General features: G+C 44.6%; 1 protein-coding gene and 1 long non-coding RNA gene across 3 annotated transcripts in view; one reads left to right on the top strand and one right to left on the bottom strand.

The window, feature by feature from the left end:
* The window catches only part of F13A1 (coagulation factor XIII A chain), a 163051-nt gene that overhangs the window by 14662 nt on the left and 122992 nt on the right, over positions 1-25397 (bottom strand). Inside the window, exons 12-13 of the mRNA XM_017970932.4 lie at positions 18137-18424; positions 12352-12512 (exon numbers count right to left, since the gene is read on the bottom strand). Coding sequence (XP_017826421.4) covers positions 12352-12512; positions 18137-18424 — 449 coding nt within the window. The remainder of the gene's footprint in view (positions 1-12351; positions 12513-18136; positions 18425-25397) is intronic.
* LOC128931709 (uncharacterized) lies at positions 3408-25166 on the top strand. Of its 2 annotated transcripts, none has more exons than XR_013534751.1 (4): positions 3408-3593; positions 6701-6791; positions 10729-10860; positions 12333-12472. It is a non-coding gene; the product is annotated as an uncharacterized LOC128931709 (long non-coding RNA). The 2 variants fall into 2 exon arrangements; XR_013534752.1 differs by lacking the exons at positions 3408-3593; positions 6701-6791 and adding exons at positions 7436-7610; positions 22687-25166 and having other exon boundaries at positions 12333-12632.

Genomic DNA, 25397 nt, shown 5'->3' with positions numbered 1-25397 from the left:
AGAAGATGGAGCTGCTACAGAGACATTATTGGCAAAAGTGTTTGCTATGATCACTTTATTCTTTCTGGAAAAAATATTTTGGAGCCATCTGTCTTCTCCATGGTATGCTATATAAGGACGGGCATAAGCTCTTTAAAAAGTAAATCTGATAGTAGCTACTGACCCTTCCTCCAGACAGACATACACAGTGACAAATACAAGATATATACAATATAGAGATGTATTTTTAGGGGATGAACTATAGATCTACAAAGTCTATACATGGCTTTCTAGGGACCCATGAAACCTAGATTCGGAACTCTTTCCATATCAGTAGGCTGGCTCTACATGAAGCCTCCTATGCTGTGGAAAGTGAAATACACCCTTCCAGTGATAGGGAATGTTTAGTGTTTGAGAAGCTGGCCCATGCATTGGGCCTTCATAGATAGGCTTCAGGTGTGAATATGATCAGAGAATTAAATCTTCTCAGGTAATTTAATATGTCATGCCTAATCAGTTAGCTTCCAGTATTGCTTCTGTAATTAGATGCTGGCATGGGTGTATCAATTCTGCCCAGGTTTCCCTGAAGCTGGAGTGGGGACCGGGGAGAACCCTGGGGAGTGGTGAGAGGAGGAGAAGCCCTTCTCTGGTTGTAGTGTGTTTCTTTTGCAATTAACAAAGACTGGTGTCCCTTTACCGACATTTGTCTCCTGCACTGAGAATGTGAACTTTCCGTCCCTGACTACTGATGATAATGAACCTCAGACACTCAAATCCACTAAATTTAAAAGGCTGCCCAATGCTCAACATCACTGTGTTCTGCTTGGGAAATGTAACTGGAGGTGTCTCCCTCTCCTTGCTTCATTTGAGGAAAATGCTGCCAACACATAGTGTTTTCATGTTATGTGTTGATTTCAGTTATGCATCATGCTACGGTACCTAAAAATGCTGAGAACAATGACTACTTGGGGAGAAAATGTCTGTTTGCATCTCATTCTTTTAGGAATCTGCAAAGATCCCTTTTCTTTATTGCTGAAAACATAATTCCATATCTGCATAGCCATATTTTTCATTTTCTTGCTCTCATAAAACCTTAAATAAAGGGAGCCTTCAGGCAATTTAGAGAAGGTTAGTTCAAGAAGTAACTTTTATGTGTATTCACTTTACAGAGAGTATTCATTGCTTGGGCCAGAGAAAAGAATAAAGCATATGTCTTACTTGGTGATATCGAATGCTTTTGCATATACTTGATGGCCTTGAGTTTTTCTCAATGTTCCATTTAAAATATCTCTGTTTTAAAAAAATCAACCTGTAATATGATGCTTTTCCAAGTTATGAATCACTTACTGATATTGACACAGTGCATTTCTGTCCTTTACACTATTTTATGACTCTGATTCTTTGGTAAACAGGAAAATCACTAACACCTACATACTCTCTTTCTCTTATATACACTTTTTGGGAAGAAATTACTTTTTTTAGAAATCACAAGATATCTTCCACTAAGCATATGCTTTAAAAATACATAACTGTGGCTGGGCGCAGTGGCTCACACCTGTAATCCCAGCACTTTGGGAGGCCAAGGTGGTGGATCATGAGGTCAGGAGTTTGAGACCAGCCTGACCAATATGGTAAAACCCCATCTCTACTAAAAAGATAAAAATCAGCTGGGTGTGGTGGCGTGCACCTGTAGTCCCAGCTACTCGGGAGGCTGAGGTAGAATTGCTTAAACCCGGGTGGCGGAGGTTGCAGTGAGCCAAGATTGCGCCACTGCACTCCAGCCTGGGCCACAGAGCGAGATTCTATCTCTCTCTTTCTCTCTCTCTCTCTTCTCTCTCTCTCTCTCTCACACACACACACACACGCACACACACACACACACACACAGATACATAACTGTATTCAAAATCAAAACTGAAAGGAAGGAAAAAGTTTGAGAAACAGTAACAATAAATGAAGTTGGCAATTTGGTACACAGGATTTATTAGTGCACCTAACAGCCCTTATTTCAAGTTCTTTCAATCACATATTGCACATACTACTGGAAACTGAATTTTTTCCCTTCCCCTTGGCTTATAATCACTGTTAATAATAAGCAATTTCTTGTTTGTAAACTCTGCTCATTACCACAGACACTACCCTTGCTTTTAGCTGACACTTAAATGAGTATTTACTAACTAATGCTAATGGTTCTAGGATGACGAGGAAGTGTTCTCAGTCTATATTTTTTAATATAGTAGCCACTAGTCACCTGGTGGTTATTTACATTTAAATTAATTAAAATTAAGTGAAATATAAAAAATTCCGTTTCTCAGTTGCAGTAGCCACATTTCAAGAACTCAACAGCCTCATGTGACTGGTGGCTACTGTACTGGATGGAGTGGATTGAATGTTCCCATTGCCCTAGAAAGTTCTATCAACTCACTTAATCCTCCCAACACTAGGTAAATGTTAGGAGTCTTCATTTTATTTATGAGGAAACTGAGGCACAAAGAAGTTAAATAACTTTCTCAAGTTCACACCATTAGTAAGTAGGGTAGGAGAGACCCAAATGTAGACAGTCTGGGGCCATAGCCTTTGCTCAGCCACACATGATCCCGACTGATTAATGACAACAATAACAACACGTGACTTGCATTTACGTAGTTAGTGTTTACATAGTAACGCAGGCATTCTGTTCATCATCTTACTTACTCTATTTAGTCTTCTCTGCAGCCCAATGGTCTCAGGGCTGGACATGATTATTAGTCCCATTCTGTTTATATGAAATTGAAAGTGAGAAGATAAAAAGCTTGCAGAGTTAGGGATCTGGCAGAACTTGGGTATAGATCCATGTCGTTCTGACTCTGAAACATTTATCTTTAAGGCTACATACACTGTGATCCCTGACAGAAGACAGGGAAAAATAGAAACTTTTCTTTTGCTGGAATAGCTTCTTTATTTTCTGAAATCCACTGAAGAATCATTTGCAGAATCACCTTTTCAGTTATCACTAAACTATCAGTTGAGGATGATGATTGTAAGTTGACCCTGAACAAAATTAGAAAACATCTATAACTCGCCTCTTTCTTTTTGACTCTATAGAGAAGGAATTAGATTTCTGTGCCAGAGAAAAATGTGACAAGGTAGCCTTGGGGCCTTGATATATATTATTTGATGATAATAGGAATCACTATCCAGGATGTTCTATTTTTAAAATGACAGAGATGCCATTTTTAAAAAGAGAACCAGTAGCCCAAACATACTGGGATTATATGACTTGAATGTGAGACTGGTTATTCTCATGTGTCTCTCTTTTTAAGATTAAAAAAATAGCAAACATGAAATGCACAGAGCAAATTATGTTTTAGATTCCACAGTTACCAGTGACTCCTCATTTTCATTCTAAAATGTGCACTATTCTATAGGTGTCCTGAAGGGAGAGATGGAAATGAACATCTTCGATGAGCAGGGCTCACTCATAGACATAGTCTAGGATCATCTATCCTGGCTGACTACGGACACCCATGGTCTAGTCCTATGGCCACAATCCTCTGTGAAAGCAGCCACAGAGATGGATGGAGAGTCAGCTATGAGAGCAGGGCTGAAAGTGTCTCCTCCTGGAGTCCCCTGGGGTAAGCAGGCTTTCCTTGTTTGGAGTCCCTTATGTCTCACAGATAGATACCTCTGATTTTCTCCACAAATCTCCTGAAAGTGTCAGGGACATAACTGAGGTGACTGGGATGCACACAGTGATGCTATGGCAGGCCAAGCTGAAGGGGGAGCAAGCTGGATGCTGGGGCTGAAGACCAGGGGCTGCCACAGTGAGTGCTTAGACAAGTTGCTTGACCTCTCTGGACCTCAGCTTGTTATGCAGTTAGTGGGCCGACTCAATGTAATATCACACAACAGAGCATCTGACACATACTAGCATTGATGAAATATGCGGTTTAAAGTGAGAACAGGTTGCCAGGGTGACCATGAGAACCTCCTCACTTATAGGGTCTTCTATGGGGAATGACATGAATTCGGTTTCTCAGTGACTAGCAAAGAGAACCACAAAGGGAAGAAATGAAGAAGCCCACCTCCTGGTTCCCGTCCCCGGCCTCCCCTGAAGGGTATGGGGGTGGGCAGGGAGGAATCCTGGTGACAGAAGTGTGATGGAGCCACAGAAAGCACAGGAAGCTGGAGAGAGAATGTGCTCGGTTGTGGACATGGAGGGGAAAAGGGTCAGTATTCAGGGATAATTAAACGCATAGCCTTTGTTCCCATTTTCTGCCTTGATGAAAAGTTTGTGATATTTACAGAACCAAATGAAACTATAATTAGGTCTCACAGTGTAGCCAATCACTGTCCTGTACATTGTCATTACATCTCAAGTGGTTTCCCCAATTTTAACTTGTCCTCTGGGATACAGTTCTATGAATGGGATGTGGGAGGAGTGGGGCCACAGCCACCACAGCCGCTCACCCTTCCTTGCTCCATACTGGTAGGTTTCCAGGGTGTGAGCTGTAGGAGACTGAAGAGGATTGTACTGTCAACCTTGGTAAAAATTGTGGGCATCTCATGAAAAGCTCTGGTTAGAACACAGCATTAGGATGGTTGTTAAGAAAAAACAGGCTAGTGTCCCAAGTTGAAAGAGATCTGGACATGGGCCTGGAGCCAGGGCGTAACTGTGCAAAGTGGAAAAGGAACCCCACTTTTCTGAGGTGATGCGGCTCCACGCCAAGCTGCAGGGCTTGGTGGTTGGTGAGTGGGCTTGACTGGGTCCCCTCACTGTCTCCTTCCCACCCCCAAATGGGCATAATCTGTACAGGGGTAAATGCTGGGCTAGGGGGAAGCCGCCCAGAGGAAGGTCCCTGCCCCCTCTCTGGGGTCAACGGTGACACTTCCCATGGGTCCTGTGTTACCTATACAATGCCTGACCAGTCAGCGCTGGTCAGGCAGCTATTCTGCTTGCTGAAGTAGATTTTCTATGGGTGAAGCCTCTTTCACAGGCCCCATATACACTGTCCCTAAAAGAGGAGCACCCCAGGCTCTCTGTGTAAGTGCTGGTTAGCTCAGGTTAAAACACAGCAACTGCCCACCTTAAACAGCTGGGCCAGTGTTGAAAGAAAGTAGTAACAACCTCTCCCCATTTCAGAAAAAGGCAACGAAAATGTTCTCATGGTTGAAGTTTTCTCTGATAATGTTTTGTTTTGTTTTTTGAGTCTTGCTCTGTCACCCAGGCTGGAGTGCAGTGGCAGGATCTTGGCTCACTGCAGCCTCTGATTTCCAGGTTGAAGTGACTCTCCTGCCTCAGCTTCCTGAGTAGCTGGGATTGCAGGCACATGCCACCATAGCCTGGCTAATTTTTGTATTTTTAGTAGAAATGGGGTTTTGCCATGTTGGCCACGTTTGTTTCAAACTCCTGACCTCAAGTGATCCACCCACCTTGGTCTCTCAAAGTGCTGGGATTACAGGCATAAGCTGCTGTGCCCGGCCTCTCTAATAATGGTTTTTAAAGTTCCAGGCATTTGCTACAGTTTATTTACAGAGTGGACACCAAATAACTATCTGAAGAACGGATGAATGTAAGAATGACTAAACAAAGAGATAAATAAATACTAGAAAGTCTTTCTGCTAATGGACAAAAAAAGTACGGAGCAAATGCTTACTTCTAAAAACTCTTGGAAACAGTCAATTACCCTCATTTTAAAAGTTTTTTTTTTTCTTGAAAAATTTGGAGACATTCCTGTTTGCTTATGATCGTAACTTTAAAAATCACATACATAAAATGGTTACATTTTCTCCTAGCAAAAGTGTTCCCAGTTCATATGAGAAAATTAGTTCTATTGGGGCTTGTTGATATTCTGCAAAAGCTGCAGGACTTTTTCCACGTGATAATACCACAGAAGTGCTGGCTCCTGAGCTGCTTTAGAATGGGGGGTACTGAGAAGAGGTCATTAGAGGAACATGTGAGTGCCTCCTTTCTCTCCCAAGCCTTAAACCAGGCTCCCCAAGATGGTTCTTCCTGGCAGGAGGAAGGTTCCGTTCCACAGGGAATGCTGCATACACTCAACACCTGGCGACCAGAGTTTCAAGAGATCCCATGCCACCTGGCGAGGGACACACTCTGCCCTAAGTAACCACCAGGCATTGATGAGACTATGGAGGAGAAAGGGAGCATTTACCAATAGCTACTAGATCTGGACAAGGGCCACACATTCTCACAAACATTGCTACAGATGTGAATCCCCACAATGCTGTGTTTTAGGAGGAGCAGTATAATCATAGTGTATTCATTTTGCAAAGGGAATACTGAAGTTCAGAAGAGTGTGTGTGTGTGTGTATGTGTGTGTGTATGTGTGTGTATGTGTGTGTATGTGTGTATATGTGTGTGTGTATGTGTGTGTGTATGTGTGTGTGTGTGTATGTGTGTGTATGTGTGTATATGTGTGTGTGTATGTGTGTGTGTATGTGTGTGTGTGTGTGTGAGAGAGAGAGAGAGAGAGAGAGAGAGAACAAGCAACGCATGGGAAGGCAGAGAAAAATTCTGGGTCTGATTGTAATAAAATTTTCTTTTCTTGTCAAAATATTTTGATAGCATGGGGAAAGAGACGTGTGCTCATTAAAGTTTAATGACTGCCTCTTTCTGCCTGTTTCCATGTGAGGATCCCACACTGTGACTCGCATATGGTGGGTGTTGGGAATGGTTGATTGGGAGCACTGTTGAGCCCAATCTCCATCTTTATCACCACAGGGACCAGTGAAATCAATGACTGGGTCCATTGGGATGCAAGAACAGGAAGCCACTGGCCTGCTTTGGTTGACAGTGACTTGGATTCAGACAGGTGAGAAAAATATTGTTCCAGATTCGCCCAGATTTGCTCTAAAAGGGAATCAGGTAAGAATAGCTGGAAACTAGGTAGGAAACTTCAGTTTCTGGGCTGAGCTGGGTACTGCCTGGAGAAGACAATGCTTTGGGCAAAACCTTTGAAGAGCAGGGAGGAAGAAAAAGCAGCTCCAACTTGTGGGAAAGCAGAGTTGACAATCATGTTACATTACTACTCTAGAAACTTCTTTGAAGCCTCTTTGTCCACAGAGTCGATGATAAAGCTCTCATTGTAGATCCCCTTCAACATAGCCTCAACCTATCTTTCCCAGGTTATCCTTACTCATCCCAGCTTCCAGCCTCCACTCCAGCTAAACTATACTTCTCGTTGCTCTACCTACTGTCATCCATCTCCCTGCTAGCCCTTGCTAACATTTTTTCCTAGTATCTGGAGTTGTCTTTCCATCCAAGTCTACTGGTTGAACGTTATCTGTTTATTGGGGACCATCTATCTTCCTATAGCCTTAATTCTTGATGTCCCACACCACTCAAGCATGTGCGATCTCTTTTCTTTTGAACACAAAACCCTCTGTGAAGTCAATGACCACCTCTTTTTTCTATGACAGTTCTACTGTAGCCTAGCAACTGCCAGCACAGACTTTTGAGTCAGGAAGACCTGGGCCAGAGTGCCTTTCCTTCCTTCACTAGGCACTTGATCATGGGCAAGTTATTAATAAGCAACAATAATGGCAATAATAGCACCAACTAACATATCCTAGGTGTGCGCTGTGACTCAGGCATCCACTGACTGATCAAATACTCACAGGAACCCCAGAAGGTGAGTTACGATGGCCTTTGACTCACAGATGAGAACGCAGAAGCCAAGAGAGGTGAAATGATCTGTCCAGGCTTACACAGTTACGATGTTCAGAAAACTGGCTTCAAACTCAGATAGTTGGTTCCAGAGCCCATGCTCTGACCACTGTGCTACAAGGCACTACCTTCTCTGGTCCCGTCAGTTTTCTAGTCTGTAAAACAGGGGTTATAGTAACGTCCTCCTTGTAGGATGGTATAGAGGGTTAAATAAGATGAGAGAAGAGAGGTGTTTAATAATGTAGTGCTTAATAAATCATAGCTGCTGTCATCATAATCACCAGGGGCTGGTCCCAACCCTTCCTTTGACTGAGCTGAGCAGGAAGGGTTGTTGTCTCCTCTCTGTCTCTCACATAATTCCCCCCTGTGCCTGGTGCATTTGCCCACAGCAACCTTGAGGCTCAGTCAGCAGCATGCCCACCCAGGCTCAAAGAGATTGAAAGAGGGTATAGCATTTTCCTAGAATTTAGAGACACGTGTGCTAGGTAATTCCGGACCTCTGGGCCATTGTGGTTTGGTACTTTTACTGCATTTAGCTCCCTTTCCAAGTCCTAGATTTTTTTTACTTTTATTTTGAGTTCAGGGGTACGTGTGCAGGTTTGTTACATAGGTAAAATCACGTCATTGGGGTTGTACAGATTGTTTTGTCACAAAGGTATTAGGCCTAGTACCCATGAGTTATTTTTCCTGGCCCTCTCGGTCCTCCCACCCTCCACCCTCCAATAGGTCCCTGTGTGTGCTCTTTCCCTCTGTGTATCCATGTGTTCCCATCTTTTAGCTCCCACTTACAGTGAGAACATGCAGTATTCGCTTTTCTTTTTCTATGTTAGTTTGCGAAGATATTGGCCTCTGGCTCCATTCATGTTCCTGCAAAGGACATGATCTCATCCTTTCTTTATGGCTGTGGCTGCATTGTATCCAGTCTACCACTGATGGGCATTTAGGTTCATTCCATGTGTTTGCTATTGTGAATAGTGCTGCAATAAGCATACATGTGCATGTGACTTTATGATACAATGATGTATAATCCTTTGGGTTTATACCCAGTAATGGGATTGCTGGGTCAAATGGTAGTTCTGTTTTTAGCTCTTTCAAGAATCATCACACTGTTTTCTACAATGGTTCGACTAATTTCACTCCCACCAACAGTGTGTAAGGGTTCCTTTTTCTCCACAACTTCACCAGTACCTGTTATTTTTTGACTTTTTAATTATAGCCATTCTGACTGTTATGAGGTGGTATCTCATGGTGGCTTTGATTTGCATTTCTCTGATGATTAGTGATGTCCCAGTATCCAGCATTTATAAAGAACTTGAACATGTTTACAAGAAAAAAGAAAAAACATTCAAAAGTAGGCAAGGGACATGAACATATATATGGCCAATAATCATATGAAAAAAAAAAGCTCATGGAGCATGGAGCCTATAATTCTTAACAAACTAACACAGGAACAGAAGACATAATACCACATGTTCTCACTTTTAAGTGGAAGCCAAATGATAATAACTTATGAACACACCGAAGGAAACAACAGACACTGGGGTCTACTTGAGTGGGGGAGGGTGGGAGGAGGGAGAGAAGCAGAAAAGGTAACTATTGGGAACTGGACTAATGAACTGGTCGTGTAATGAATGTATAACAAACCTGTGACACGTGTTTAGCCATGTCACAAACCTTCATGTGTGCCCCCAAACCTAAAGTGAAAATGCAAAGGAAAGAAGGAAGGAAGGAAGGAAGGAAGGAAGGAAGGAAGGAAGGAAGGAAGGAAGGAAGGAAGGAAAAAAAAGCAAACTTACACCGAGTTCTGCTTTATACAATGTATCTGATTCCTCTTCCCAGGTCTCCTTTGGAATATTTCCACTTGAATTTTTCTTATTACTCTCCTCTCCCCTTTTCCCTGTTCTCCACATTCTTTCTCCTTTGTTCCTCCTGTCCCTTCCTCCTCTCTTCTGTTCTCTCCTCTCCCCTCCTTGCCCTCCTCTTTTCTTTCCTCTCTTTTTCTCCTTTTGCTCCTCTCATTTTCTCCTCTGTTCTCTCCTCTTCCCTCTGCTCCTCTCTCCTCTCCCTCTCCTCCTCTCCCTCCTCCCCTCCCCTGCTATGGCTTTGCATTTCACATCTCCAGGAGGCTGGGTGTCATCCCAGGTCCCCAGTCCACAGACAGAGCTTCTGCTTCCAGGGCCTCTCACCCAGTCTCTCATTCATGGCTCCTGGGTGGTCCCTAGGTGTAAGTCCTTTACTCAGGAGCACTTCTACCCCATTTGGATTTAGGTTACCCTTGGAGTTAATGGGGCTAATGGTTAAGGAACAGTTTATGGGATGATCTCTCATTCCACCTTTTTGAACAAAGTTGGCATGGATACAAGCCAGAATTTCCGTCTCTCTCATAGTCTCTTCCCCAGCAAATGTCCCTACCTCTACATAAGTTTCCTCCAGGAACGGCACCTCTGGTTTCTTTGTGGAAGGAAACACAAAATAACTCTCCATTTAAAGTACTCTCTCCATGCCTATGCCTGCTAACTTGTGGAATAAGGTATTCTGATTCCGCCCCTGGGGAATTAAGCTGTTCTTTAAGTAAACCCAGAAGATAACTAACAAATAATCCTTCAAATTAATACTGCCTAAAAGATGAAAGTTTCCTTCGTACATCAAGTTTATTATCAGTGGTGCAATTAAACTCTATTTTCTGCTGTGGTTTGAGCACTTCACAGCTTGGGAAGGCTCTCTCCTGAGACCTTTGCAGGGGCAGGCCATCACTTCATAATTAGGTAAGCATGCAGCCCTTGCTGCTGGTAGGGAAGGTTCCGGGTTGAGCTCGTAAGTGAAACCTACTCAATGGCCCACAAAGGTAGCAAACGCTGCTTCCCCCGAGCAGCTGGGACAGGCCCGCAGCAGGGGCTGCCACATGTCTGTAGGAAGAGCCAGCTGTGAAGGACAGCTTCTGGGTTATGGCATCCTGTACCTTATGCTATTGACTTCACATTCTCATGGATGGTGGTATCTCAATTCCCACTCCTCCATTTTGAACTTGTTTCTGACGTTGCCTGCCAACCCTGCTCATCCTCATTTTCATTCTTTCTTTTCAGGCGTCCTGTGCAGATAATGCCATGGTGGGCCTGTGGGCCACGACAGGGGCAAAGGAACCAAAAAGACATGACAATGCAGGCCTTCGTAGAAAAGAAGGGCCTGCTGTTCTCCCTGATGGGCACTACATGCCTGTGAGTTTGGGTGAAACTTGCCTTGGGGTAGCTCACTATGTCAGTCACATAGGACCAGACCATAGGAACAGCTGAAGGAGCTGGTTCTCAGCCCTGCCTATGCATCCAGCCTGCTGGAGTTGGGAGCCCAGCTCCACCGTTTGCTGGCTGTATGGCCTTGGAGGAGCTACAGAACCTTCCTGTGCTTCAGTTTTCTCATCTGTAAAGTGATGCTAGTACTGTTTACCTGTGGGATTGTTGGTGGTTGAAAATGCAGCGACATAAAATGCTTTAAGAACAGTGTCTGGAGCCCAGTAAGTACCCAAGGAACACTGCCATTCTGAATGCTACACAGCAGTGATTCGCTTTCCAGATGACTCTCAGCAAAGGATTCATGAGAAGCAAGGCCTGCCCTCACCCTGGCCACCTCTAGGACCATTAAAATATGATCGGCTTTATAAAACTTTGATTTATCTACCACTTTAGAGCAATGTAGTTTAGCAGAATCTGTGCTAATCACTCTTAATCACTTCAAGAAGATTGTTCTCCAGATACTAGACAAGGGCTCTAAGCCCTGGATAAGGGCTGCATGAGATGTCACTTCTCAGTATCTCTGCTGGAGGCCTGGTTTCCTGCTTCCAGAGCAGGAAGGTGTCTGATGGATGCAGCCATAGATGCCCCCAGAAGTTACAGCTGTGGGTCTGAGAAGTAAGAGCACATGGGCTTCCACATTTGTCTCCAACTCTCATCCACCCCCGACCTTCCTCTGCCAAGTCTCTTGAGCCATTTGGGCAGAGATTTCTGGTAATCACTGGAGAGACACCATGAAAACTACTGGTCAAACAGGAAAAATAAACCTATGGTGATAGAAATCAGAAAAATTATTATCTTGGTGATGGCCCAGGGGGTTATTGGCTGGAAAAGGCACGAGGGAACTTTCTGGGGTGTTGAAAGTCCTTCATTTCTTCATCTGGCTTGTGGTTGCAAAGTACACACACATACAAAATACACATATTTTGATCTGTACAACCTACTGTCCACAATTATACCTCCATGAACAAAATACTGTCCAAAGTGTTGCAGGCAGTCCATCTATCTCTTACGGCATGCCTGACCCACTTTATTCTTGAGACACTGAAAATTCTAAGTATCTGTAGCCATTACACGTCTTCATCTTCCTCCACAAGTGTGTTTATACCCACAGCTTATATTTATATCTGTAGCCACATCTATATATTTAAATCTGGAGAGGAGAGAAAAGTGTTACATGTATGTTCTATATATAGGGCAGTTTACTTCTTTCAAAGAGCAGGAGGATCCTAGCACTGGTTTTTTTTTTTCTTAAGCAGGATGTTCATTCACACACACATACATGCATGCACACACATACAAGCACACATATCCACATTCATTCACGCATGCACACACACATGTACAAGCACACACATGCACATGTGAACACTAAGGCTGGGTGACTTTCTCTCTTTTCTAAGTTGAGATGCCAAGACTGACCTTGATGATGACCTCAGGGATTATTAGCACGATGGACTTCTGCTTGACAAGAACATCTTTGGTCTCATTGACGCGAGCTGTGACAAAGAAGTGCAGGGACGCCTGCTCCAGCAGCTGACCCAGGTACTCGCCGGCTCGGATCTGCACCTCCTCTTTCTTGACTGGAAGGAGGAAACACACACAGACCTGGCATGGAGACTTGAGACAGGGTCTGCTTTACTTTTCCCCAAGTTTCCCCATCCTTCCCACATCAGCCTAGAAGCCACCAGGAGCACAGCAAGGTAAGGGGCAAGTGGAACAAGGAGTCAGCTGGGGATGAGCTGTCCTGCTTCTTTGGTAAAGAATGTGCTGGAAATTTAATATTCACTGAATTCTTACTGGAGAAAATGTGGCAAACTTACCAAACAGTTCTTTTGCTGTGGTAAAAGAAATGACATGGAAAAGATGTAATTTTCATGGCAAAGAAACACAAAGGGTTTTTAACAGTGGCTTTGATTTGGGCTGCGATAATCCCCAAACGGAACATGTGGGGTGCAAATGGAACGTGAAATCCAAGGCCACAATTTCACACACAATCCCCTTGTCGAATAAGAAGTGTCTCACCTAGACCATGGGCCACACTAAGACAAAACTGTCAACTCCCTAAACGTTGTTTCTACAGCATTCCACATTTTCTCTCTAATCTGATATCATAATTTTTCTATTTGAGAAAGAAGCTGTTGAAACCAGTTTCTACCACAGGCATTCAACTATCTTCAAACCTCTGTTTGTGATTTAGAAGACCTCTGTCCCAAACAATTGTTTTCTCAATGGAAACCAGTCACTGATGTCAGATTTCTAGGTCCTGGGGACAAGCCAATGAGAATAGCATTTGGAGGATGGGGAGGGGCCCTGACTTTCCTCCAGTTACCATCTGGGCTAAAAATGGTGAGTTCTATCTCATGGCTCTGGTTTACTTTCTCTCAACTCCCGTTTCCCACAGTCCAGGATTCTAGAGAGCAATGGGCAGTTTTTCTGTACACTGAGCCCAGGTGTGTACCCGCTGCTACCTGGTTGGAGCCAGATGCCTGCATGTGCTGACAGCTGGCAGACCCAGCAGATGGCTGGGTGACTCATTCCTCCATCCCCAGCCACAGGGAACAGACTCTATGAACCTTCACAGAACTGAATGTCTGTACTGCTTTCCTTCTCAATGTCTGGCTTTTGCCGAAGACTTCTCCTTCCTGTGAAAGTTATTGAAGAAAACAGCTTCATGGCCAACAGTCTGAGTGCAGAGGGTAATTCATGTTAGCCTGCTGTACTGAACAGCAGTTTTGTAGGAGGGTGGAGTGTCTGTGGATGTGCACACACCAGAGCAGAGGGCAGGGCCCCTCACTCCCCACTGCTCAAAGATGTGGGTTCACTGAGCCATGCCCATCATCTGTGGGAGGAACTCACACACCTGCGCTGGATCTGCAGCAATTTGCCCTGGGCCTCGAAGACCAAGAGTCTTGGAAGGCCTCTGCCTTGGCAGTACTTCTATTTGGAAGTTTCTTTACAGATATGTAATGCTGTGCCTGCTTCCAAGCCTTCTGACTGAAGACTTCTCAGTCTTGGGTCCATATCACAATCACCTGGGGACCTTTAGAAACCTGCTATGCTGGATTTCATTCCAGGCCAATTAAATCAGAGCCTTGGAGGATCCAGACATCTGTATTTTTAAAAGCCCTGCGGCTGACTCTGATGTGCAGCCAGGGTTGAGAAGGCCCACTCTGACAACCAGGGGCATCCCTGCAGAATCAGCTCTGCAGAAAGCCTGGGTTCCAGTGGGAGGGATGGCTTTCCAGGCTAGGTCCTTGTCGTTCCTCCTATGGTCTGAAGACCAGCAGCACCACCATCATCTGGAGCTTGTTACACAGGCAGGTTCTCTGACTCCTCACTGCACCACTGAAGTCAGGAACTGCTTTGAATAAGATTCCAGACAATGCCTATTCAAGTGTGAGATGCTCTGAGAGACAGAGGTTCTACCAGCAGAAGGGGTAAGTTAGTGCAGAAGTAGGGTGGACTGAGGACTGCCTGGGTTTTAAATTGAATGGCCTGCCTTCTGGGAACCCCATCAATCCCTGGAAAACTCAAAAGGTTGGTCATCCTAAACTAGTAGTTGTTAATAGGGGGCACTGTCACCCCCAGGGTACATATTGCAATGTCTGGAGACCTTTTTGATTGTCACAACCGGGGTGGAGGTAGGTTACTACTGGGATCTGGTGGATAGGGGCCAAAAATGCTGCTAAATAGCCCATGACGCACAGGATAGTACCACACCAAAGTATCCAGCCCACAATGTCAATGTTGCTGCACTAGGGCAGGTGGATTATTAGAATGTATTGGTCTATTTTAGTCAAGTATTAAAGAGCTAGCTTTGTTGGCTTGGGGCAGTGCTATTCCATTTAGATCTGGCTCTTTAAAGCTATGACCTTGCCTTGACCTTGGCCCCCAGGTATTGCCTTGACCTTGGCCCCCAGGTCGTGCTTTCTGGAATGACCCACTCCTGTTGCCTTTTTGGACCTAGACCTGGACCTTGCTTCCTCCATGGCTCCCTTGCAACTAATTGTCCAGATGAGTGAGGTTCTGGCCCTGTATTGCTGACGGCCTCAGATGAGCACAAACAGTCAGTTTGTCATGTCTCCAGACAGGATGGAGGAAGTGGCAAAGTGGAAGGCCTCGAAGAACATGGATTTTGCCTCCAGCTTCCTCTAACAATAATTTAAAAAACCAGCTTCCTGTGACTATTTCTAGAGGACTGTGTTTGACCACTGGATTTATTTTGGCTACTGGAATATGACTGCTTTACAGAGGCTCTTGCTACCTTTATAAGCTCAGTATCAGGACCCCTTTCTTCTCTGAGGTAGAACACTCCCTAAACCACGGCACCAAAGAAACCAGGCTGTGCTTCAGAGCCCAAGAGAACAGTGCTTCTGAAATAGTATGTTATGTAAGTGCTGTGTTTTGCCACTGCACAAGAAATTGTTCTAGATAAAGTTTATTAAACGTGGCAAGAGAAGGAGGAATAGATTTTCACTCTGTGAGTGGTGGGGCTGGGATGCTGCCAATATCATTTACGGTATCTGGGGAAAGCCAAGGGAGACACAGACTGGAGCTGCCTCATCTCTTTTCCAAAAAGCAAAGAAAACTAAATATAGCCAAGTGGAAATGATAGCACCTTTGAAGGTACTGAGAGGTTTAAGTTATTCAGATCTCCCAAGCTGATTCTAGCACACGCATTCCCTTTAATCATCAATCTGGAAAGTATGCCTCCCATTCTACTTGGAAAACTTTCTTTGCAACAGAGGTGTCTAAGAATGCTTGATCAAGGCCTAAATTTATGTGGCTTTTTGCAATATACCACAATTTATTTTAGATTTCAATTTTCAATTTATTGCATGCAGTGAATGCCACCTGCTCGCAGGGCAAAGGAACAAAGAGTCTCCAGTTCCCTTCAAGTTATTCAGGACAAGCTGGGGCTGGCCAAGTGAGTGGGAGATGTGTTCCTATTGACTCAGGCGTAGGTTCAGTCAGCTGTCCCTAGATCAGTGACCGAGAGAATGGTATCATTCTACTCACCCATACAAGCTCATTCTTTAATTGGATTAGAGAGGGAAGGGGAAGGAGATTATGAGACAGGACTCTGGTGAGGTGGGAAAAGGGCTGGCATTTGGTTCTTTGTCTAAGAATCTCTGCTGGACTCCAGGTAATGGGGGCACAAGGAAGGGAACTGGCCCAGTTGGGGCCAAGTTTACACTGAACTGGCTCTCTGTCACTGCTATTATCTATTACCTCATTGAGCACACAGATTGCCTCTCATTGCTGTGTTGGGTCTTGAACACATCTACTCATCTTTCTAGCTTCAGTTTCCCCAAATGCAAACATGTTGGAAGTCACCATTTACTGAGAGTCTACCATGTGCCAAACACTTCACACGTATCACTCATTTGGTTTCCTCCACACCTTCCTTCTCTCACACCACATGTCCAATCTATCAGCCAATCAGGTGAGCTCGACCTTCAGCACATGCTCAGATCGGGCTAGTTCTTGCTGCTTCCATCACTATTATTAGCACCTCTCAGTGGAGTGATTGCAGAAGCATCCTAGGCTTCAGCCCTGCTTCATCTTTAATCTCTTCTCAATAGAGCAGCCAGTGATCTTATCAAAACCTAAATTAGATTATGCCACATTTCTGCTCAGACCTCTCTAAAGGCTCCTCTACTCAAAATAAAAACCAAAGGCCTCATAAAGGCTGACAATTCTTTATATGCCCTGTACCCAGCACTGCCCTCTTGCCACCTTTGATCCTGATTCTGGCTACTTGCTGCCCATTGAACACATCAGACATGCTCTGGCCCCAGGGCCCTTGCACGTACAGTTTCTTCTGGCTGGAATGCTCACTTTTGACCTTCACTCAGGTCTCTGGTAAATGTCTCCTATTAGAGAGGTGTTGTTTTCTGAGCACCTCCACAAGAATTCCCTGTTCTCCTTAACCTGCTTTACGTTTTTCTATTACCCATATGACTATACTATAGATTCACGTGTTTGTTTGCTTATGTATGGTTCCCCCTGAGATCAGAAATTCACTAAGGATAGGCATTGCTGTGTCTCCAGCATAAAATGGAACCTGTACTTGCAAGCACTAAATAAAGTGTTAGGAAATGAATCAAAGGCCCTGTGGTGCACATGGTATTGTTCCCCCTTGCAGACGAGGAGACAGTGATCAGAGTGCTTAAGTACCCTGCACAGGAGACACAGAGGTAGGTGACATAGTCATTGCTTACACCCAGAGTTCTCTATTTGCAAAACTCTCTGAAATCAAATGTGGCTGCCTGTCTTAAACAATCTGGATGACTGTTGTCTTCCTCAGTCCCTTATACTGACTATTCTTTTCTACAAAAATCATCTTTACTTCTCACAATTCATGGAGCTCTAGGCTTTTAAAATTTCAGTGTTCACTTCTGTGTATGAGATGTGAAGATGAAAGTGAAGGCTTTTGGGCTGGGTGTGGTGGCTCATGCCTGTAATTCCAGCACTTTGGGAGGCCGAAGTGGGCAGATTACCTGAGGTCAGGAGTTTGAGATCAGCCTGGCCAACATAGTGAAACCCCGTCTCTACAAAAAATACAAAAATTAGCTGGGCATGGTGGCATGTGCCTGTAATCCCAGCTACTTGGGAGTCTGAAGCAGGAGAATTAATTGAACCCAGGAGGCAGAGGGACCAGCCTGGGTGTCAGAGCATGATTCCATCTCAAGAAGAAGAAGAAGGAGAATGAAAAGGAGAAGGAGAAGGAGAAGAGGGAGGAGGAGGAGAAGGAGGAGAAGCAGGAAGAGGAAGAGGAGGAGGAGGAGGAGAAGGAGGAGGAGGAGAAGGAGGAGGAGGAGAAGGAGGAGGAGAAGGAGGAAGAGGAGGAGAAGGAGGAGGAGGAGGAGAAGGAGGAGGAGGAGGAGAAGGAGGAGGAGGAGGAGCAGGAGGAGGAGGAGAAGCAGGAGGAAAAGGAGGAGAAGGAGGAGGAGAAGAAGGAGGAGGAGGAGAAGGAGGAGGAGGAGAAGCAGGAGGAGGAGAAGCAGGAGGAGGAGAAGGAGGAAGAGGAGAAGAAAGTGGAGGCTTTTGCAGAATAAGTGAGTTCTCCCTGTGAGGCTCACACTTCTGAGGTCTTGGGGAGAACTTTAACTTTGACATTAAGCTATAATGGGCATGAACACGTAGCAAGACAGGGACCAGACAGCAAGTCTAAGAGAGAACCACACTGCTGTTAGCTTACCGGACAAGGGCTCCAGCATCAAACTGAACGTCTCCTTCTTGAATTCTGCCTTTGAGACCCCGGTGTAGAAGATAATGTTGGCTGAGAGATAAGCTGTGGTGGTGTAACGCCTGTGGCTTTTGTTCTGAAAGGTGATGGTAAGTTTCAAGTCTTGTCCCAGCACGGCATTTTCCACTTCAAAGTCCATGTCAACATTGGACCTCGATTTGATGAGACCTTCTGTGTTGAAGGGCTTTTTAACTCCGTACATCAGGGCAGTTTCTAGGGCCAGTCTCTCTTCTTTTTGACCTGGGGGAGATCCAGAGATAATGACAGGGAAAAATACAATCCACCAGAGAGAAAGTCACATTAAAGGATGCACTGTATACTGCACTTGTTGGGGTGTTTCTATAATACAAGCTTCAGACCTCCCCAGGAAGCAGGTACTCTCATGATTCCTATGTTATACATTCTGCGAAGTCAGATTCCCAGAGAGTCAGTGAACAGCCTAGGCTGTGAGTTAGCAGGTGACAGTGTTGGGACCTACTTAGAAAGGGGTTTCTCCGGAGGCACTGTTTTAGGGGTTGGTAGATAAAATTCACCATGTCTGTCTCTTCTTAAACTGTGGTGTTGGTTTGCTTGCCTTCCTTAGTCCTAGCCATGTGGCTAGAATTTGGGGACCTCTAATAATTAGAAATTATTGCCTCTTGCCATTCTATCTCCTGATATGTAACTTTTCCCTCTGATTTGTAAATCCCCTCCAGTAAGACCTGTCTTCCTTATCTCTCCTTCCTCTTGGGCCTGTTCCACTTGCTCTTTGCTGAGCTGACCCTGGAGGGCTCCTGCTTCATTCTTCCCTACTTTCCTCAGTTGCCATTGCCCCCAATGCCCATGCCATGGCAGAAGGTAGAAATCACTTTTTACCAAACGTTGCATCCCCCAGTCCCCATGGACACTGGGCTCTGGTAAGACATTAAAAAGCCAACTCTACCCCAGGTGCTCAGGTCAGATCCCATGGAGGGGCACTAGTGGTCCAGCGTCTCCTGGGGATGTTCTCCACCTTCATTAGGGGATTAGAGATTCTAAGTGAAGCCCAGGAGCAAAGGCACATCTTTGCTTTTCTTCACACAAGGCCTCCCGAACTCATCTGACCCTGAGTGCAGTCTTGTGAGGGACATCTGTTGACATGCGGTGGTGCACCAAAGTTCTAATGAAGTTTGAGGTGTATGTGCTGTTTTTTAGGAAAATGTTTTGTGCAGAGTTTCCAAAGTGGCTGTGTCAGAGATGAAGGAAGACGAAGGTGAGCTCTGGAAGAAGAAAAACATAGCTTTGTCCAGGTGAGGAGGCAGAAAATACAGACACAAGGCAGGCCTCAGAGGGAGCTTGTGCCTCAGACACTGAGGAGCTGGGAGGATGGTCCTTACAGAGCCTTGGACAAAATGCTTGGCTTTGGAAACAGGGCTTGTCAGATGTGAGGGACGGTTGGTGGTCGCCATCCTCTTTTCCATCCTAAATACCTTTGGGTTTATCTTCATGCATCCCTAAGGATAGAGATGAAAAGAAGGAGGCAGATTCCTTGGCTTGTAAGAACTAGGCTTGAGAATGGCTAGTGAAAAAAATCACGTTAAAATAAGAATGCTAGCTTTTATAATTATGCTAATTTGAAGGTATTGTCTTCTACTTGATCCAGTTAATAACGAAATTCACTGATGACTGAGAGGTCAATGAATCATAATAAGTGCTAGATGTGTGCCAGGCACTGGGAGAAGTGCTTACTGTGCATTGTGTCATTTAATCCTCCTAGCAGCTCTACAAGACAGGCACTATTATCACCGTCACTTTCCTTGTTTGTAAAATATGGGTGTCTACGTCCTAGGTTTCGTTAGGTGAATTAGAGGTACTAGCTACATAATAAATGGAAGCTACTCTGCAAAGACAGATAAAATGCCAGAAGGCATTGCATACAAATGTGAATGTGTATTTGTACGCGTTTGTGTATATGTGTGTGTATTAATGATTTCCCTGATTGTCAAGACTGCAAGAATGTGCCAGGAACAGTTGGTCTAGGACAAGCATCAGCTAGAGCACTAGAGATAACAAAAAGGGAAGGAGGGGTGAGGACAAGGGAAGCACAGAGAAATATTTTAGCAGAAATCATCTGGCCTATGGATCCATGAGAAAGAGAGCATTACTGATGATCACTTTGGATGGGGGCCAATTAGCACTGAGGCAAAATGCAGGAGGCAAATTCTAGCAGCAGGAACATCTCAGAGAGGAGCTGAGCTGGCCAAGGTGAGGGGAATGGGAGAAGAATGAGGCCAGCTATGAGCACCTTCACAGCCTGCCATGGATGGAGGAACCTGGAGCTTCCTTCTGGGGAAGTGCCGGCCTTTGTGAGCAGGGACTGCCAGGCAGAGACAGGCTGGGGCTGTTCCAGGAAGCGCAGGCTCAGAGAGGAGAAAACAGGGCTTTCCCAGAGACTGGCAGAATAATTCCTGTTTCTCTGCAGTTCTGCTCCGTGCTCTGGAGTCTTACATAATTCAGGGCCACGGGCAACATTTTAGTGCTAGGAGAGATTTATCTAAAACCAGATTATATTTTCTGAGATTCTTCTGCAGCTTCTGAGTGCAAAGTCAAAAATATCTTTCCATTAAGTAGGATATAGCAAGAGTCTTTTTATGTTGGTCGAAGCATCTTCTCATTGTTCCGGCTTTAGCTCCACTGTCACCTCCCCTGTGCTCCCCCTCTTACCTTGTGTAATGTGACCCCAAACCCTAGTCCTCTTGGCTCTCCCTAACACATAGCTGGCTTTATTTCCTCTTCCTTGTCACAGTACTAGTTATTGTGAGACATGATCTTCCCTGCTGGAACACAAGCTCCGTGAGAACAGAGACGTGGTATGACTTGTCCACTTTTGCATCCCCAAGCCCTGAAAGCTAGCCTGGCACAGAGGATCTGAAGGATTGAGGTTTGGAGAAGCACATTGCTTTCAGCCAAAGACAAAACTTTCCTCTTCATAATAGGTACTAAATAGTCCAGTTTAGGACATTTTATGTTCAACTGAATAGTCCAGTATAGGACATTTTATATTCTCAGCCCAGCTGAGTGAGTGCCTCCTCGGTAACCATTCATTCAAATCATCTCATGCTTTGGAGACCCCATAGTGTTCCAAACACCGTGCTAGGCACTAGGCATAGAGCGGAGACACAGTCTTTCCCTCCCAGGTGCAGAAGGAACAAGTGACGAACAATCGCAGCACAGATGTGCTCACCACAGATGCTGGGACAGAGGTTGGCCTGCAGTGCCTGGGGACATGGTGGGGCAAGGGAGGCTTTTCGGAGGTTTTGGGAGTGAGGGCAAAGCCAGGGAGGTAGGTGAGGTGTTGGCTAGTTGGAGGAACTGCCAGCAGGTACCTAGCCTCTGCATACAATACCTGTGGGGCATGCTCAGGAGGTGCATCGACCAGGTGCCAAAAAAACACTTAGCAAGAGGCTTTGTGAGTTAGGATTGGATGCCCTGGAGGCCACAGAGAGAGAGGAAGGCTTTTACGTAGTGCTGGAGCAGGCTCAGGTTTATATTTCAGATATTACTTTAGCAGCAAGGCAGGAGCTATACTGAGGGAGGGAGGGCCTGAGGAGGTACGGTGGAATTAGGAAGCTAGAGCAAGTATTTTTCCAGGAGAAAACTAATCATAGCCGAACTAATAGATGTATCATGGCAGGAATAATAAATTTAATAGCAATAGGAGAAACTTTTATTGGACACTTATTATGTGTCAGGCACTATATTAAGAGTTTTACACATCAGATAATGTTTCATTTTTAGGCTACCTAGCTGGAGGGGAGGGTATGCATTTGAGAATGATTTCAGAGGGGACATTTAGAGGATGTCTAAATGCTTGACTCATTACTAAGTAGCTGAATTTGTGGATGGTGGCTCTCTTCACCAGAGTAGGGGGAGTAAGAGAAACAGACCTGAGGTGAAGGAGGGAGGGAGAGGTGATATTTGGGAAGTTCCCGTGTCAGGTTCCTCGAGGACATTTAGGTAAAGTCCGGGTGGAGACAGACACGAGGTGATCAGTATATACATGAACATTAACACCAGCTACATGAGAAGAACATAAAGTGGGTGGGAATGAAGCCCAAGGATAGATGCCTAGAATTAAGTGGCATTTGAAGGCGGTGAAGAAAGGTGAAAAGCTTAGAGTCACAGAAAGAGGAAGAGAGCGTCAGGTAGCTGGGGATGGAACCAGGAGAAAGTAACATTGTAGAAACAAAAAGAAGAGAAAATTGCAAGGAAAGGGAGTGAGCAACAGCACCAGGAAGTGTAGGAAGGTCGAGTAAGCTGAAGTCTGCAAAACGTTTCTTCCCTGTGACAACTGGGTGGTCTTGGCAACCTTGAGAACAACTTCAAGGGTGTGCTGGTAGCAGAAATCAGGACAGAGTGCTGTGGGAGTGGAGAAGGAACACAGCAGGACGCAAGCCTAGGCAGCACTCCAGGACGGCAAGGAGGCGAGGAGGAAGAAAGAGTGGTGAGAAAGAGTTTTGTAAATTTTTTTTTTGACACAGCAGACATTTGAGCTTGCCTGAATGCTGATTGGAAGGAGAAAATAGAGAAGGAGAGATGGCAATACCAGTGACCCTGGGAGTGACTGATGGAGCAGAGAGGGAATGGGATCAAGACACCTTAATCAAAGAAGATATATTGCCACAGAAGAAGTCTTTGGAATTCTGGTTTTCAAAGTCTTATTGTTTCTTAATTGGATATTTTGAGAAAAGTTATAAAATTAATAATAACCTTTAATAAGTTGAAGTGAAAAATGATCTTTCCATGATTTAATTCATTAAAATAGTTAATTCCTAAATCTAGTAATGATTTGTTTCATGTGATTCTACTCATTTCCATATTTTGGTGTCTACACTCAGCATTTGTGGAGCAGGGAAATTGTGAGAGATTTAATGGTGAGAATCAGAGTGGTAAGCACCAAGCCACGGGCACAACGAGCCCTCACTGCAAGCCAGTGGCCAACAGTGGCAATCAATCCCTCTATCCCACTATATTCAGATGCAGTATTGGTGTTTTTCTCAAAACGACACTCTACTCAGTCATTTCCAAAGTTCCAGTTTGAAATGTGTGTGCCACCTTTGATTAAGAAACTAATTATCCACTTGGGGTCAAACTCCAGCCCAGAAGCAGGATGAGTTGTCTCTCACAACCATCTATGCGGATTTAGGGATTCTTCCAGTGGAACCAGATCCCCAGGCTTGCCTCTTTGCTAAACTCTAAACACCTGCACCTCAGAAGTCTTCCTCATGCAGTATGCACACATTTTGTTTTAATTCGGTATCCACCCCCAGCCAAGCCCCTGACTCCTCTTTCGTGGAGTTTTGGTCTTTCCTCTCGTGGCATCTGATTCTGTCCCATTCCTGAGTTGGCTGTCACTGTCACCTCCATGCTGACAGCTAACGGCAGCTGTGCTCAGCTCCAGGGTTTCCACGACACATCTGTCATGTAGACAGCTGGCTTCCTGCTGCCCCTCGCTGCCTGTGGGTACACCTTTTGTTCACCACTCTGTCTGGTCAGGACTTCTTCCAAATAGAAGAGTTCACACCACAATCCCTGCCTTGCTGCCTTTTCTTGGGGATCTCTTTCCCCAGCTTCATCTGACAATTCTTGTGTGTCCTTTGGGCTTAGTGAGCCCATCACTAACTTCCTCCAGGACGCCTTCCCCAACCGCCGATTCTCAGCTGGGAGCCCTTCTCTGTGCCTGGCAGCACCTGTGCACCCTGTGCTAGAGCAATTCTCACCCAGCACAGTGAAGGCTGCCTTCTGCTTCTCTCCCCGGCTGCATGGGAAGGCAGGGCTGTGCATGTGTCCAGCTCTGCACAGCGCTGGATGATGGTAGGTGGTAAGAGCCAGCTGTTGTGTGGATGAATGTATGAATGAGTGAATGCTGCAGCTAGCTTTTCTATGATCTTTCTTTTTTTGTGTTTTTGCTTATAACTCTATAGAAAGAGGGCATTGCTTGTTTGTTTTGTTTTATTTGCACTTACATTGTTTTAAATTTTCCTTTAAGCAAAAAGGCAAACGACAAAAAGAAATACCACCTTTGTATCTGTGTTGTGCAATGGATGATAATAAACAGAAGAGGAAAATGAAGCATTTCACAAATACAGTGAAAATTCACTGGTTCAGTTAATAAAAATTCTGACTTTCTGAGACGAGGCACAAGTGTTCTCAGTTCAGCAAGCTTCTTCTTTATAGTGCAAATTACTTTTGTAAATAAGAGCAGGGAGACTATCTAAAATATTTAAAACAAATTCTGCACTCCTTAGCACTTCATGGATTCAAATGAATATTTAGGCATATGCTAATTACTTGTCATTTTTATCCATTCACTAAAATAAATACTCCTAAAAACCTCTGGCAGTGAATCGTTTGCAAACTATTCCATGTTCCCCATCAAGGCACCCAAGGTCCTCCACCTCCTGGCCACTGCTGGCCTCGGGCAGCTTTGTCCCCAGTCACCGGGCATTCTGAGCCTGTAGGATCCTAAACATACCTGGCTGCTTCACACCTTGTGACTTTGGTCTTGTTCCCACTGCCTGAAAACTTCTGCCCAGCTTTCTTTATCTGAGGTCCATGACTTCTCAAGTCTTTCCTGAATCAGTTGGATTAAATGTCCCTAATTTTTTGTTTCCAAAAACCCCTTGCACGATAACCCTTTCACTCAGACCAGGACAGGAACTGGGTCCTGCTCACTGCTGGGATCCCCAGCACCAAACCAGCTGCAGGCGTAGAGTGGACACTCAGCACTGATTGAGATAGAATTAAGCTCAGCAGTGCCATTTGAAGCATTCTATACAATAAAAGTTAACAAAACCCCACCATGACATTATTTTATGATCGGAACTGGCCTTTGACCTAATTGTCCTGAGTTAGAGAGATTGTATTGTCCTATTAATATTGTATCATCTATTTTATAGCTTTCTATGATAGTGTAACAGAACAATGTATGTGAAAATAATTGGTAAAGTACTAAGCAAACATGAAGTAGTTATTTAAATTTCTATTATTTAACTAGAATTACATTCTTTGTACAGTGTTTTAAAAATAGAATTATTTAAAATTAAGGTTCTCGTAAGCAAGAACATATTCTATATTCTGTTAAAATAGATATGACTTTAAACCAAATCATTTCACAAGCCACATGGATGAGAATTCTGCCCAAAGCAAGCTAGCAAAGAAAGCCACAAGGAAAAGCTGCATATGTTATGTGTTT

The sequence above is a fragment of the Callithrix jacchus genome, chromosome 4 (assembly GCF_049354715.1).
Source record: "Callithrix jacchus isolate 240 chromosome 4, calJac240_pri, whole genome shotgun sequence".
NCBI classification, from domain to species: domain Eukaryota; kingdom Metazoa; phylum Chordata; class Mammalia; order Primates; family Cebidae; genus Callithrix; species Callithrix jacchus.
The sequence above is the reverse complement of the archived record's forward strand: the minus strand, read 5'-3'. Positions and strand labels throughout refer to the sequence as shown.